We start from the raw sequence: 16,891 nt of genomic DNA, 5'->3' as shown, positions 1-16,891 counted from the left end.
GCTTTCCGAGACATTGCCTCTATTTTGACCCTCTGCCCGGACAGATTTTTCAAATAAGAGGCAATGTCCGGATTTTTTTGAGGAGCAGACGTTGCAGCTCAGAAAGAGCCCTGATTGGTTCACTTCCTGATGGTCCCTCCCCTACATCTGCATCTGATTGGTCCCTCACAGCTGACAGATCCCACCCACTCAGGCTCCTAGCCCTGGGGAGGTAGACAGCCCCACAGGGAGGCAGGTGACTGATGACTGTTGCTGCGTCCCAGGTCTGTGCCAGCCACCCGCCACCATAACATGGATCAACACTGCCCCCCCATATCAAGAGTGAGGCCCCAGGTACCCCCTCCTGTGAACTCCCGCAAAACCCCTTCCAGTACATACACCCCTCCAGTACCCTCCAAATACTCACTCCCAAAACATATATCCCTGCAGCACCACCCCAAATACCCCTCAATATACACATCCCTCAAGCACCCCCAGGTACCACCTCCAGCACTCTCAAATACCTCCCAATACACACTCACCCCTACAGCACCTCCCCACTATACCTCTCCTTCCAGCTCCCCCTCCCCGGCATTTTTCTCTTTTGGGGAACCTGAAACATGGTAACCCTATACAAGGTTCACTTCCTCTACAAGCCATTCATTCCATACATTAAATGCCAGTAGTTTCTATGCTCTTTAGTTTTTCAGAGAAAACCGTATAACATCTAAAATAAAGAAAGGTTCTTTTCTGATGAAGCATAATACTATCTTGTAGGAATTGTGAAGCTTGCAAAGATTACCTTTTAGAAGATAAAAACATCTGTACAACATGGCTAGCAGCCACCATTCTGAGGGGCTTAGCGCTACAAATTAAAATTAAACTGTTAAAATGGAAGTCTTGACTGTGCATAAAATAAAGAAAAAAATTCAGAAGGGAGCAAATCGCTGTCCAGTTTAGGTTACAACACCTTCTGTAAATCATGATCAAGTCTCCTCAGCCTTGTAACTACCTGCAGGTAATCAGATCACACAACTGTATGGAGCGGCTCTCAGTATTACTATTATTTTTATTACAGCGGCAACTAAGAAGCCCAAACAATGATCAGGGCCATTCTGTGGTGGGCACTGTACAGACAAGTAACAAAGAAGAAAGTCACTGCCCCGAGACTTAACCATCAATGTGTCAGACAATATACTACAGGCAGGCCAAACAGGACGAGGGTAGGTGGGAGAATGAGGTAACAAAAATAAGTTGTTTTTGTTGCATGTACTATAATATAATTGAGACGACTTATGGTACTTCATAGATTCTGACCTACTATTATTGCTAAAAGATCTATATTGTTGTGAGAAAATATCCACAGCAAAAGAAGAACGTGTTAAAATTACATTTCCATCCAACAATGATTTCCCAAGATTACTCTTCAGTCTGCCATTCTACAAACTGTATTCAAATGTGTTAGATCCTTCTTTCTAATGGGTACTGCGGACTGTTCTGATTTACAGAAAATACAGATCAAACAATATTAATTCTTAAAATATCTGATGTACATGAATAGGTCTGTAATTAAATATAAGTATTTTGTTATATATAGTTTCCTCAAACAGCTCAATCTTAAAAGTCATTTGCAAGCACAATACTATCAACAACAATATTTAGGCAACAACGAAGCCACTGTTGATTAAACTGGTTGATTAAACTGTGCGGATCATAAAGAAGCTGTTTGGGTATTGGATGAGGTAGGGAACTGGAAGTTTCCTCTCTAGATCATCAGTAACCATAAGTCACAACTGACAGGATGTTGGGTACTTACATGAGATGACTTGATGGCATCCCTGGACTGATATTCTTATCTCTACTACTACAAAATTACACCCTTGTTGTGGGCTGCATGGCCTGAGGACTGAATGTATATGAAGACTAAGCTATACACTCATTCCCCAAGTCTTCTCCACCTAAGGATTTGGGAACCAATAGATGATGGGATGGGATGAAGTTCTCACCCAGTCAATGACTGGGAAGTTGGTTTTGTGGACATTTGTCAAGCCAGCGCCTTCGAGAAACCATTAAATTGCTTTAAAACTCAGGATTTTTTCCATTTCCTTCAGTGCTCCCTTTAGCACCACTGCTGTACCAGCCTTTTCTGCTGACAAATATGAAGAAATGCAATTCATACAAAGCTACTTCTAAAGGGTTAAATGTATTAATTTTATTAATCTACACCAGTGGTGGGCATCCTGCAGCCCATCAAGGCAATCTGATTGCGGGCCGGGAGACATTTTGCAGACGTTGACCATCTGGAGGAACGGCCCCCCGCAGCTCCCGGTGGCCATGGTTCGCCATTCCCATAGGTTGCCCACCACTGGTCTACATATTTTCAAAGGTTAATTAGATATGAAGACAAGGAGGTACATAAGATACATAATTTGTCCGAAAGAAATTTGTAGGAAAAAAAGTATCAGCATACTCAAGTGTTATCTTGATTGTCATGGTTCTTCAGTTCCAAGGTTCAGGAAAAATTGCTGATCATGTACTCCTACAGTCTTGATGGATACTTATAAAGTCAAACTAATCTGCAGTAAGATTCTACTATAATAAGCTAATTACTGATTCTCCTTGCATCAGAGTTTTATTTGTGTGTACTGAGTTGTGTATAGCATTCCCACGTTCTAAGTGCCCTCATTCTCCTCAGGAAGGCAAGATTAGTGAGAAATAAAGTGACTAACTAAAAATTGGAACAAATTAATTTAAAATATAAAACAGAATACTAATCCAATTCCAAGCCTTTAACACTGGTGAAAGGTTTGATGTATGATTATATCTTGAACAGGGTTTAGCAGTAACATACAGAGTTCTTGGTTTGGAAGTCTGGCAGTCCAGAAGATCTGCTACTTGGTGCCTGAAAATGGTATAATCAGCAAAAGGCAGCTAATTGTCACAACAGCAGAAATACAAGACTGTGGTAAACATTCTAAATGTTTTCCTAAGGGGTGCAGTAGTAGATTACTTTTTAACATACTCATTGTAGGCAGCAAGAGACCATTACCTTATAACATTTGATTCAACTGACATCTGAAATAAAAAACTTGACATGGTGCTTTTGACAGTGCCACATTTAACCCTGTACCAAATGCTATAATACATGCTTCTTGACTGCACTTCATTATAAGACTTCAATTATTTTAGACTCAGTTTTATAATGATCCCATAACAAGCCTAGTTTTATTTCACTGGTTTACTCTAAGTAATGAGATCAGAAATAGTGACTCTTGAAAATGAAGTTATGGAAAACTTCAACACATACAAAAAAATGAATGCTACATCTTAAGCCTCTTCCTCTATCATTTTTACTATGTGTGGTAATTTGAGCCTGTGTCACGCACATCTGAAGCATGGAAAGTTGAGCATCTGATGAAGTGTTTCTCATAACAGATATAAATTAAAATCCAGTGTTCTTAAGTAAGCATGTACAGGGAGTCACTGGACTTACATTCGACCCACTACTTACGATGCTTTTCAATTGACTGCCTGTTTCGCCGGTACAACGCTTATTTCGCCCTTATGATGAAAGCTGGCAGGGAGAACAGCACACATCACATGCTGAGCCTCAGCCAATCACTGATTTCACTGTTCAAGCTTTGATTGGCTGAACCCAGGGCCAGGAGCCAATCAAAAACAAGCAGCAAGGCTACCCGGCAACTAGCTACCCTGGCCATGGAAGTCAATCAGACAAGGGACTGCAAGGGACCCCCTTCCATTATAACGTGACCATAAAGTTATTTACAAGCAACTCTGTAAAAAGCAAGCCCAATTGTGCATAGTATGTTGCCGGCATTCTGAGCAGCCATCTGCCTCTCTGCCCAGCCTGACTTAAGATGCTCAGTTGCTGTTCTTTGCGGTTCTAAAAATTCTATTAAAAAAAAAGATTTAAATGGCAGAAAAGCGTAAAAACCAGTGTAGGTGATGTTTCTTTTTCTAAGAAACACAGAACACCTACTATTGAAACAAAAATGGACGTCATTAAGAGAGTCAAAGCATATGTGATTTTATATGTTTATTTGCATGCTGTTTATCAAATAAATATATTGATGTTGCTACATTAGGAATCTATAATTCATTTAGTACAAAAAACTGGGTTATTGTGGTGAAAACAGTGTATCAAGCCTTGGTTCAGAAACCAATCCCCCCCCCTTATACCATTGATTCCTATGGAAAAAGCCATTTCGACTTAATTCGTTCCTCAGAATTGCGTTGTGTGTCATAAGTCCAAGGACTCCCTGTAATTCATAAATGTAAAGGACTATGATTGCTCTCCGCCACACTGCATAATAGAGATATGCACTAACGTTATCTTTTAGGGTGGAGCTACAGAAGCTTTGTATACACTGTCCAAGATTTAGCAGGACATGTTAAATATGAGAGAGTCCGAAGATCCCAGAGACAGACACCAAGCCAGTCAACCAAAATACTGAGAAAGTAAAGTTATTTTATTCTTCAGAATGTAATTGCACTCTCAGCCACTTAAAAACATATACTTCAATTGACTGCATCTGTCTGTCTGCAAATATTTTCTTAAGACAAAGATGGCAAGTAGGTAAGACAATTTATTACCCAATCACTATCTGAGCTCCTGGCAACCTCTTTCACATTAGCTTCTGCAAGTGAAGTATGTACAAATAGGGTTGCTAAGCTGTAGATTGTGTTGGAGTTTTACCAAACCTATTTATATCATTTAAATATCAAAATAACTTTTTCATTTCAGATCATGCTGTACTAATATTTCTAGTGCTGCCATTAGAAAGATGTAGCTCTTTTGGGGAAAAACAAAAAACTATCAATAATGTCTTATTACTTCACCCACTTTGTCTCTATAATATCCTGGGACTGACATGGCTACAACTACACTGGGTACATTTATAATACAATTCAAAATACCTCCTTTAGTTAAATCAAACAGGGAAAATGCAGCACCAAAAGAGCATGTAAGCATAATCCTTTAAATTGCTAAGTGCCCTCAATACCAAGTGAAGTTCTCTGACAGGACTCACACAGCATCTCTTGAGCCTGGGCCCTATACAGTACAAATAAGGAAAAAATAAAGATACATTCAAAGCAAGTATTACAAGAAATAAATCTTATCAAATTGATATTAGACAACAAAGTATGACAATAAGAGGAGTTTCAAAAGTGCCTGAAATCATTGGGGATTGTGCTCCTAAATCCCTGAGGCGCTTTTGAGAATCTCTGTCTGTGCTTAAGTTTTCAAATCAGAAAATGCTGTTTCAACTACACTGAAATTTTTCACAAAATCGTATTGATTCTGACAATTTCCAGTGAAAAAAATTTCCAAATGAAATTTTGACATTGATAAAACTTTCAAATGGAAACTTTGTTATTTTACTATTTTATTACTTTTACATTATTTCATGATGAAACATTTTGTTTTCTAGAACAAAGTGTCCCCAGGTTTTTTTTGGGGAATGAAACAGTTTGTCACTTTGATCTAGAAAATGAGGTAAATGCTCAGGGTACTGATTAGAGGAGCAGCTATTTTCAATATCCTAGAAAAATCCAAGTAAACAAAAAGAAACTACCTTCCTTCAACAAGCAACATAGAGAAGTTACTTACTAGTAACTAGAGTGTCTAAATAATTGCCTCTGCAGATCTACACCATGGAAATTGGCTGACTTGGCTGGCTGGCCCCACAAACTGCTCCAAAGCCATATGATTTACCAGTGAATAGGCATATATGGACCAAAGATATAACATTCCAAGTTCAATTCCCCGCTCGGTCACAAGAGTTCTCCAGCTGAGAAATGGTAACAGTACTTTACATCTCACAGGAATGATGTGAAAATAAATATATTAAAAGACTGAATGCTCAGATACAACAGTAATAGGAGCCATATATATACACACCTTAAATAGACTGTCTTACAAGATCTATTTGGAACTGACTACTTCCTAACTGCTCTTAAGTTTCTCTCCACATCAATTATTGAACACACCTCAAAGAAGTTGTGGTTTGTTTATTAGATGTTCTTGTGTGTTGTGATACATGAGCCAATCCAACTTTTCTACCTCCATCTAATGTCATATTTCTTGCTCCTTTATAGTTTGCTTCCATGAGAATGAAAATCTTTCTCAAATGTTCTCTTATATCTGCTGTCCTCCTCTTTTCAAGCCTTCGGCCAGGCAATATCCAATCAAGGGGTTGTCTAGGAATAGGTTTTTTGTTTGTTTGTTTGTTTTTTAACATTTGGACGACACATGCTCACACTCCAACTTTCTCTCTCAAATCATTGTTTCTACAATCAGCTGGCCAGCCCTTGTAACACATCTACGTTGGTTACTTTATCCCACCAGTATCTTTTGCAAGCATCTCAGGTGGAATGCATTAAGTGTACTGTTAAGTTTCTAGCATTTGCCAAGTTTCAGAAGCATATATCAATGTGGATTTAACAACAGTATTATATAACTTGGTCTTAACTCTTGTGTGCATCTTCTTATTTCTCCAAAAATTTGCCAGTCTCAAGACTATTTGCCTCCTCATTTCCTGCTTTCACCTCCTCATGGTGTTGGCAATCAGCACTTTTTGTGCTTCCAAGATATACAAACTCATTAGCCATGTGTATTCTTCACTATCAATCATATATGCCTCATCATTGCTGACATCTCTTTAAAATGATCATGACTTTCATTTTCTTTTGGCTGATTCTTAATCCTACTTTGGCAGCCTCACATTTGACATTGGTAGTGGTCTTTTCCCATAGCATCATCTGTGTCCAACAAAAAGTCATCGGCAAAGTCGAGATCTTGAAGTTTTCTTCTAGTCCACATAATTCCTGTATCTTCCTTTAATGCTGCTTTTACCATCACATGATCTATCACAACGCAGAAGAGGAGAGTTGATCAGATGCAGCACTGCTGCACTCCAGTAATGGTATCAAACCAGTCTCTCCACTTTGTCCTAACACAGCATCTTGAGCTTTCACACAGCATCCTAGCCTTTAACACATCTTTCACAGCGACTATAAATACCATCAATAGGTTTGGTGAAATCTATAATTCAGGATTAATCATCTTGGATTGAAAGAGGGTAAAGATGTGATTTATACATGATCTTTTCGGTCTAAAGCCTGCTTGCTCAGTACACAGTTTTTCTTCTACGACCAGCTTGATTTCATTCAATAGTACACTACAGAACACTTTTCTGGGTATGGAAAGTAGTGTTATACCTCACCAATGGTTGCACACCAGTGGGGTGGGTTTTTTTTGTGTGGTAATTTACAGATCACAGCTTTCTTCCGCGTCTCTGGTTAGAATTCTTTCTTGCAAACTATATTACAAAGTATATGAGAGTATGTATTTCATGTACAACCTCTTTCCGTTTTAAACATTTCAGCAGTGATCTTATCTTGACCAGGTACTCGGCTGTTTTTTTAGTTGATTAATTGTTTCTTCTATTTCTGCTTCTGACATTTCTATCAGTGAGATCTTTAATTCTTCACCTTCTTTGTACCTATCAATTGGAATTGTTGGCTCTGGTTGGTTGAGTACTTCATTAAAATCTTCTCACCACTGTTCCTTCTGTTCTGCTTCCATTGCTAACAATCTTCCATCTTTTGCTTTTACAATACCATTGTGACTCTGGAACCATGATGATAATTGCTTACACATCCGGGAATTGCCTCTGACTGATGTTTTTTCATCTTCTCACTTTGTCAAGCCATTCTTTCTGATCTTTCTGAAACAACTTCTTTATTTTTTTTCTACATGTCCCCGTTGCAGCATTATTGAACTATGCCTGCCTCATTTTTAAGCCTTTTCTTTCTTGAATAAACTTCCACATGCTTGGCTGTATGTATTCTCTCTTCTGTCCTTGATCTTCGTGGTCCATGTGAATTTTTGGCAGCTTCCCAGTAGACTATCTGAAGCGAGCCCTTTGTTATTCTATATAATCAGTCATTACTTGTAGTTCTTGGAATCCACTTGAGAGCTGGATTTTAAGATCCTCACTCATTCCGAGGTCAGACAGTTTCTTCACATCAAATACCATCTCTCTTTTCTTATAGCTTTTTTTTTTTTTAAAAAGCTTTATCCTAACTGTTCTGACATGATAGTGGTCACTTTCTGTATCAGCAATTGTAGCAAACTGTGTAACCAGCACTGATCTTTGTCATCAGCAGATGGTGGAAATGTGACTCAATTGTCTCAGTAATTTCCTTCATTTGATTGCCATGTTAGTTTTTTTCTTCCAAGAAGGGAAAAAAGTGTTTTACCCCCAGCATGCATAGGTTATACATACTACACAATTTAGTAAATCTGCTCACCCCCCAATTCCGCGTTTACCATGAAATGCTCGTAGCCAAGGTTGTCATTATGAACTTGTGCATTCACATCATCCATAAACAGAATGACATCATAAGCATGCACCTGATTTAGTACTGTCATGCTGTGTGCAGTGGTTTAGGACAGTGACTGCCAACTTTAGGACACACTGTCTAAAAACAGGGCAGACATCCCAAACTGATAGTATGTTCTATAATTACATTTCATCAACCCAGTAACAAATGTGAACCCCCGGATCACTGTAACACTCTTACCGTGGAGTTACAGACAGTCCCCTTGGGCACCCAGGCAAACTAGACTTAGTGATAAATGGTCACTTACACCAAAAACAAAATCACAAAATATTCAGGTTGCTTTCAGTCCCAAGAGACCAGTCACTTACCCGAGGTAAATCTGCACCTTAAATCTCACACCAAAGACATCACTGGTTGCCAATCTTATAGTAAACTAAGGATTTATTAATTAGGAAAAAGAAATGGGAGTCTTTTACGGGTTAAAACAGGCAACATATAAGCACAAATGTGTTACAGTGTATGGTTCCAAACGCTGACAGATGTAGTAATCTGTCCCCTAAATGTCTTTTAGGGAAAATCCAGGTTGACCCTGGGGATCTGTTTTTGTTTCTCAGCTCCAGCCCTTGCAAAAGTCCAAAAAGCAAAGAGAACTATTTCTCCTTGTGAGCATCTTTACATGCTCTTCCCCCAGAGTTCAAACTGAGGGGACAAGAGTTCCTGAATACAAGTTCTTCATAGGCGGATAGGGCAATCAACTGAGTTTTTGTCCTACAGTAGCCCATTCAGTTTTGATAGTCCTTTTTGATTACCACTCTTGCTGTTTAGGTTCACAAGTTCAGATCGGGCATTTTTACAATTATTAAGCAAAACCTACATATTACCTTATAGCATGGGATATAGACATTGCAAGTAAGATTAATGCATGCGGCAACTTACAAGCATTTTATAGAGTCTAAACACTAAACACATCTTGAATAATATTAACATACAGGTGAACTGGTCTGGTTTCCACCAATGAATCTGTCAGTGCTAAGCAGACACCTAAAGACTTGGCAACAGCTGGCACATGGTTTACCAGCATCACAAGTACATCTTGTAACTTGCAGGAGAACGCATCCTTTACTTGTTCATCACGGCCATTGGTAGGTTCATAACACTAGATAATAGTTATATTAGCATAATTTGTGAGTCAACTGGTTTCCATTCCTGTAGATCTTGTGTTGCCTTTTTGCTGAGGAGTACTCCAACTCCCTCTATATGGAGTATCATCTTGCCTTCCTGAATAGAGAACTCTGATATTATATGAATAGAATTGTCCATATCATTTAGCTCACTTCAAGAATGCTAATATTGAACTGAGTCATTTCTCAAATTACTTCATTCAGTTTCCCAGTGAGATACATAGTTCCAGCATCCAATTCTAGTTTTAGCTTTAGCTGTTAGGATCTTGTTTCAGGTGATGAACTTCCTCATGGATTTGGTTAAGACCCTTCATACTTCCATTTGGACTCATTAGAAGTTGACGTAATGATTCTGTGAGGCTGAGACAGACTCTTATCAGGGTTTTTTTCCATAACTGTGACTTTTTTTAAGTGGGCAGATAGTTCACATCTCAATCACAGGTCCATGGCTCTTCATTCAATATATTTGGAGTAGCTCATAATAAGTATAGGGTTCCCTCAAACGCCACTCGAGGGACGCACCTGGTAGCTTAGAATGCCTGAAGAAATGGGAAAGTAGGGAGGCTGAGCATGAATCCACACATGCACATGGAGAACTCCAATTATTTGTAGGTAACCTTCCTGCCTCCGTCATGAAATTACCACTGCAGATCCCCATTGAAGAAGATTTGCAAGTAGTACACCGCTGCAGGAGGACACAACTGAATAAAGACTGAAGTACTATTACTCTGCACAAGCATCTGACCTAGACTGCCAGTCAAGGAGGTAATGCTTCATGAAAGTGTTAACTGAACTCCAAACAGGCAGCTTATGAATTTCAGAAGCTGATGTGGTCCAGAGGAAAGCTATTGAGGCAACTCTTACTTTAGGGAAGGGGCCCTAAATCTTCCAGATGTTCACTCCTCAGCCTGGTCATAAGTAGTTAGTAAACAGGCCTTACTTGAGCCTTGGAGCAAAGATTGGGGAAGTCCAAGGGGGGAAACAAAGGCCATATTCAGCCTATATGACTTTCCAAAAGGCTTAGACCTGTCTAAATAGCTCAAGGCTCCTGACATCCAGACAAAAGAGCCCAGCCTTCACAGGAAGCTGTGCAGGTAATTCCATAATCATTTCAATATATACTTCTGTCAGCCTTCCCTCTTATCCATTCTGGTCCCCAGAGAACCTGCAGGACCTCACCATCCTCCCCCCTTGAATGAGAGGGGTGTTAAAGAAGGGATGGGATGGCTCTCTGCTGAACCAGTCACAGAAGCCCCCAAATACAGCCCCCTTCCACTCTTAAATAATACCTCCTTTAAATCCTTTACCAATCCACTTTATCTAATCACTGTATCCCTTCCTATGGAGTACCTGCACTGGGCATCTGTTCCATGTTTACACAATGAGTTGGGACATCACAGCTTAACTCCCGTTTCATGTTTGCCCAACAAAACCCCCTGAACCTGCTCCAGGAAAGGTGACCCACCCCACTTAACCTCGGCCTATCTGGCAGTGAGGGAAAAATTCCTTCTCAACACCCGAAGAAAGAAGCAACTGGCGCAGTGCCTACAGCGGATCCTGACCAAACCCAGTATTTCACTGCTTCCATGGGTGGGAGGGTGACAGCTGCTCTGCTTGGCCCAGGTTAAAAAAAAAAAAAGGCTTTCCCTGCACTGGCATGGACCTATGTAGTTCCCACTCTCTTCCAGTCACCTGCAGGGGGATAGATCAGCATCCTCACACTTACCTGGTCTGGCACTGCCACAGAAAGTCACTGCCTGGGTCTCTAGCTCTTAAAGGGGCACACACCTTTTCCAATTAGCCAGACAATGGACCACACTGCTAAATATGCAGTGAGGTCATGTGTCTCTCTGGAAAACTGTGGCTTTACAAAATAGTAAAACTGAATTTTTGGGTATGTTACCATACAAACCATTTAAGACCGAGGTTGTAGGAAATTATTTCCGTGTCATGCCTCAAGTGTTTACATTTCAAAGTAAGCAGAAGGAAAGAAATACTAAAAGCATGATTCTTCACTCCTTTGCTACACTTCTATATGATTTTTTGCTCTCCAGTTGCATTGCACAACACTAACATTTAATCACCTACCTAAAGGCAAAAGTTCTCATATTTGTAGTACTCTGAGGGAGTAGCAAAGTGTGAGCTACTGCCAGTCTAATGCAAATATGGTATTTATTTACCCTTTTTCATGAAAAACAACTGTTAAAATGATTCATGGTGTCTATGTTGTAACATGTACCACAGGAAAAGTGACTGTATGTAAGTTGTGAGAAATGAATTATATATCATCCTTTTTTCCCCCTCAAGACTAAGCTGTCATTTAAAAGTTATACCACTGAAAAAAATATGTTAAACTGCTATCACAGATATACATATTTCTCAGGGATTTAAATGTGAAAATTTAGAAAGCTTGCCATTAATTTATGTAAAGGCCTCTTAGAACAGTAAGTGCATTAGAAATGGTGATGGGGATTAAAGCAAACAATCAGTTTAAAGTCTAAAATTTAGACAGGATGAATTACCATTTGAGTGATTTAATAAAGTACTTACCATGTCATTACCATCTCTCAGTCTCCTTTTGTAGTAGGTTAAATTCTACAACAAACCATGATCTTGCAATTCTTCTACAAGACTTTTAGCATGAACTTTGTAAGTAGGATGCTGGGTATCAGTTTAAAAACATCATAGCCTCCATTCTCCAATTTCAGGTTTCAGAGTGGTAGCCGTGTTAGTCTGTATCAGCAAAAACAACGAGGAGTCCTTGTGGCACCTTAGAGACTAACAAATGTATTTGGGAATAAGCTTTCATGGGCTAGAACCCACTTCAGCAGATGCATGAAGTGTCAACTGTTTGAAATAGCCTACTCTTATTACCACTACAAAAGTGACTTTTCATTCCCTTGGTATCCTACTGTTAATTGAATTGTCTCGTTAGACTGACCTTCCACTTGGTATGACAACTCCCATCTTTTCATGTGCTGTGTATTTATACCTGCTTTCCACTCCATGCATCTGATGAAGTGGGTTCTAGCCCACGAAAGCTTATGCCCAAATAAATTTGTTAGTCTTTAAGGTGCCACAAGGACTCCTCGTTGTTTCTCCAATTTCATTAGACTTAAACAAGAAGAACTTGAGCTTTAAAACACAAGTATTAATGGTAACAAATATTGAAAGATATTACTGAAGCATAATTAAATTAGGGAAGAATCTGGAAGTTTCATACTAGTTTTGTAGATATATGCAAAGTGATTTTGAACCACCTACAACTGCAGGAAATCTATTACTATATTCTCATCATAAACAGTGTGGGGAAAAGGTAAAATTAATGAACCATATTATATACTAATTGCCATACTTTTTACAATATGCCTTCTTTATTTCAACATTAACAAATTCCAGTTTCTTACCAGATCAATCAGGCTCTCCTGTATCCTGTTTAGTGTAGTGCGTAGCCTGCTACTACTAAGACCCAGTCCTGTTGATTCAAACTGGAAAAAAAAAGAAAAAAAAATTCTAAAAAACATAGGAAAGGACAAATTTTGTGTTTTAGTTTGGTGACTAACATAACCAAAAAAAAGTTCAGTTTGTTCGATACAATATACTTGCATATAGTTTCAGCATATAATTGCAACAAAACCAAAATGAAAAGAAGAAACATGCAAAAGATCACTGCACCCAACGTTACACTGATGTAAAGAATGAACTGTGCTCAGTTCACAAAGATGACCATATAAAATTCATACTGACAAATGATCATTATCCACTTTGTCAGGGGGATACTTGCCAGAATATTCTCTTGGATTGTTTTAAAATGACTATATGCTATAAAATGACTCTGCAGGCACAGAAAACAATTACTTTTTGTTCCTACAGACCAGCAAGAGAGAGACTTCATACAATGGCACATCATACTAAGCTGGCTGAGAAATTAATATGTCACAATGTAGAATGATCATGTTTATTAACTTTTCACAAACTACACTATCTTCCATAATCATTTGTTTAATATCAACTTTGAGCTGTATAATTATTTCCCATCAATCTTTATGAAAGTCATTTTTATTACTGAACATTTATTATGATCAAGCTAGAAAATGTGTCATCTTCATGCTCTGAACAGGGCCCAAAGTTCTATGGATCAGATCCTCTGTTGGTTTAAGTCAGTATAGTTTCACTAACTTGAATGTAACTACAATATTTGCTCCAGCTGAGGATCTGGCCCAACATGTTTAGATTAACAGCTACTTATTTTCTAATTTTCACTCCAGAAGAAACACATTACCAAACAGAACAGTTCAATCAGATGAAACTACAATGGAGATGGAAAAACTACAAAACATACATTTATATCCAGGGTCCACATGATCTAGAAGTACCAAGATATGGTACTGGTATGTGTTTCACACCAGAAAAAAAAATTCTGAACAATGTTTAGACACTGCTGTCCACTGTGTTGGATTCAGTACTATAAAACTTTTCCCAGACTGCATCTGGGTGAGAAATGATCAGCAATGTTCAAGTGGTTTCCAAAAATCAAAATAATTTTTAACACAAATTTTACTCATTTACCACCTACACTGAATTTTAAATGAGAACTATATAGTAAGGGTGTTCTCATCCTTTATTGCTTCTTCGTGGTGAATAGCGGCAGCCTCCATTTAAAAAATAAATACAATATTTTTCTGCTTGATTTTTACTTTAGAAATATCAAATCTTAGCTTTCTTGATGTTGCTGGAAGATGGAAGAACATGAGAAATAAGATAAATCGAAGACTAATATTCTTCCTTTGTTTTTGTTAAACATCTCCTTAACTGCCAATTGAGAGATAAGACTTCTTTGAGAGAATCGCCACAGTTCTCCTCTAAGAGAGGACTGAGAAAACTCTGGTTCCAGTTCCAGGGTCCCCAAACAAGAACAGAGCAGTCAAGACTTGACATTATTCACATATTTAAAGTAAAAAACAAGCAAGCAGAAAGAGAAAACAGTTTGTTTTTTCTTTAAAAAAAATAAAATTCTGCTACCACAAAGAAAAGGAGGCAAACATGTTTTCCTTTGTTCACTTTTAAAAACTTTGTCCAGCAGCAGAATTTCCCTAGTACATACTTAGTATTTTGCTTATCTCTTTTCTTCCAAATTATACCGTAAGCTTCTTGACAAATTAAGAACTTATTGATTTTGGATGTTTTTGAAAAGACTGATAACTTATCAGTTGAAATAGTAGGTACATCAACAAATTCAGACAAAGAAAGATGGGTGCAACTTTAAATAAATCTCTATAAACAAAAATTTTACGATGTATTAAAATCTCTGCCTTTTTTCTCTTCAAAAGACTATTGGATGTCTATGCAAGGGCTGACCAGTTGTAAATCAAAGGGAAAAAAATATCCAGAGATCTGTAGAGTGTATATATGTACTTCTATAGGGAACATGAGATGAGCAGTCATCAAGGATAGGACCATGGTGAATTCATCAAGTAGAGCATATTATATCAGTATTCAATTGTTTTGCACATGGCCTGCGGCTTCATGGGAATTTTTACAAACCATGTATGCCAGAAAGTGGATATAGTAATTCACAAGCGATGGAAAAAAGCAGAGTAACAAGGGAATTAAAGTCAAACTTTGCTAATCAGCACTTCCCTAAGCCTATTTGTCAGCACAAAAATGATTGGTTTCTCCCCAACCCTCAGTAATAATTTAACAGCAGATGTTTACTAAGGCTCTGACTAAGTTTTCACTAGAACAAATGCTGAAGTCACTCACTGAAGTCAACAGGCTTGAGTAAGACCCAGGCACATAAATTTTACAAAATACACACTACATTTACTGCTATAGTTTACTGCTGTTATACTATCTACATTACTATCAATTAAAACTAATCTATAACTAGCAAAATGCATTAGCAGTTTATTTTGGGATGTATGCCTGTGTGTGTTCACTTAATCGTTACTCAGTAAAATTCATTAATTCACAAGTCATTACTGAGGTTCTAGTGCATCAGGTTCTGCCATGATTTTACACAAAGGTAAGGAAAAACAGATTTAATGTGCATGGAAAGAAAGAGAAAAGTGTGAAAAATGGTATTTGAAATGGTATTCTGCAAGATGCTCAGCACATAAGAGGACTTTCCCATAATATATATATTTAATAATCAAAGAAAAACTGTGTTATGAAAATCACAAATGACTGGAGATAATGTAGCTAGAGTCAGCTCACTGTTGAGAGTTTAAACACCAGTTTCTCTGACTAAATTTACTGCATGTGCACTTTGCCTTCCTAGTCATTCAGATATGTGCTCTAACTGAAACATGAAGTATAGACACAAGATTCACAATGAATTTAGGCCACTCGAAGAGGTCATATCAGCATACTTCTAATAAAAACCACACTGGCATGTATTTTAACAAGAATGACTGTCACTAGTCTAAATCACATACCACTACCCATCTCTACTCCTTAAAGAATTGTAAAAAAAACTACATGAGGGTTAGGACATTATGGCAGCATTACAAAAGCGTTTTTTAAATTTATAGGCCCTTTGTAAGCAGTATGTTTCCAAGGAAAAACAGTTTATCAAACAACAATTAGGCACATTACCGTAACAACAAAATGTTACCCATCTGTTATAATGTTTACCTGCCTAGCATTGTACTGTTCCCTGCTAGATGTGGAAAGTGAAGAACTCTGTACAGGCTTTAAAACACAAAACAGGAAGTGCAAAAAAAGTACATGTAACACAATAAAAGAATATCAAAACAGTTGATTAAGCCAAAGAAAATCAATTAACTTTAAAAAAATATTTACCACCCATCCTCCATACATAAACAAATCCCAAATATACTTCTCCTACCAAAGAGAACAGCTCAAAACTATTTAGAACAAGCTGTTGGGAATTTGTGACTCCATCAACTATTTGCCAGCATATAATGATTTTGAGCCGTTATTGTTCATGGAATTATTGTTTTCATTTTTAAAAAAATACAAGTTTCATATATGCTGTTCTATGACAATCTGCGAAGAGTTGATGTAGTTATTTACAGACATTGTGGATGTGTATTTGCTTCTTAAACTAAAAGACTCTTAAATTATATATCAAATGTGAACAGAAATGGATTTCATTATTAGACTACGTTAGATAGAGGAGCACAAGATCTGAAAACCAACATATAGCTCTGAGTTAGTCATTTTCACAGCTTGCCTCTCCCCCCGCACCCACTCCATGCATACCATGTTGTTCCCACTCCCCTTTAATCTTTAATGTTCAAGTTGTTTCCTTTTGCCATTCATGACCACGTGCCTTTTTCTGTGCAAACTTCTCTATCTAGAACAGTCTCAGCCTTCTTGTGCACCCAGCATCCTCC

General features: G+C 38.0%; 1 protein-coding gene across 2 annotated transcripts in view; it reads right to left on the bottom strand.

Annotated features, from left to right (window-relative positions):
- The window catches only part of VPS50 (VPS50 subunit of EARP/GARPII complex), a 165,142-nt gene that overhangs the window by 25,713 nt on the left and 122,538 nt on the right, over positions 1-16,891 (bottom strand). Inside the window, exons 22-23 of one of the 2 annotated variants that reach the window (XM_039524419.1) lie at positions 16,167-16,223; positions 12,938-13,018 (exon numbers count right to left, since the gene is read on the bottom strand). In XM_039524419.1, the coding sequence (XP_039380353.1) occupies positions 12,938-13,018; positions 16,167-16,223 (138 nt within the window). The remainder of the gene's footprint in view (positions 1-12,937; positions 13,019-16,166; positions 16,224-16,891) is intronic. The other variant, XM_039524420.1, reaches the window with a different exon arrangement.

The sequence above is a fragment of the Mauremys reevesii genome, linkage group 2, assembly GCF_016161935.1.
Source record: "Mauremys reevesii isolate NIE-2019 linkage group 2, ASM1616193v1, whole genome shotgun sequence".
NCBI lineage: Eukaryota > Metazoa > Chordata > Testudines > Geoemydidae > Mauremys > Mauremys reevesii.
Note: the sequence above shows the minus strand (reverse complement) of the source record. Positions and strands in the feature narration are given on the sequence as shown.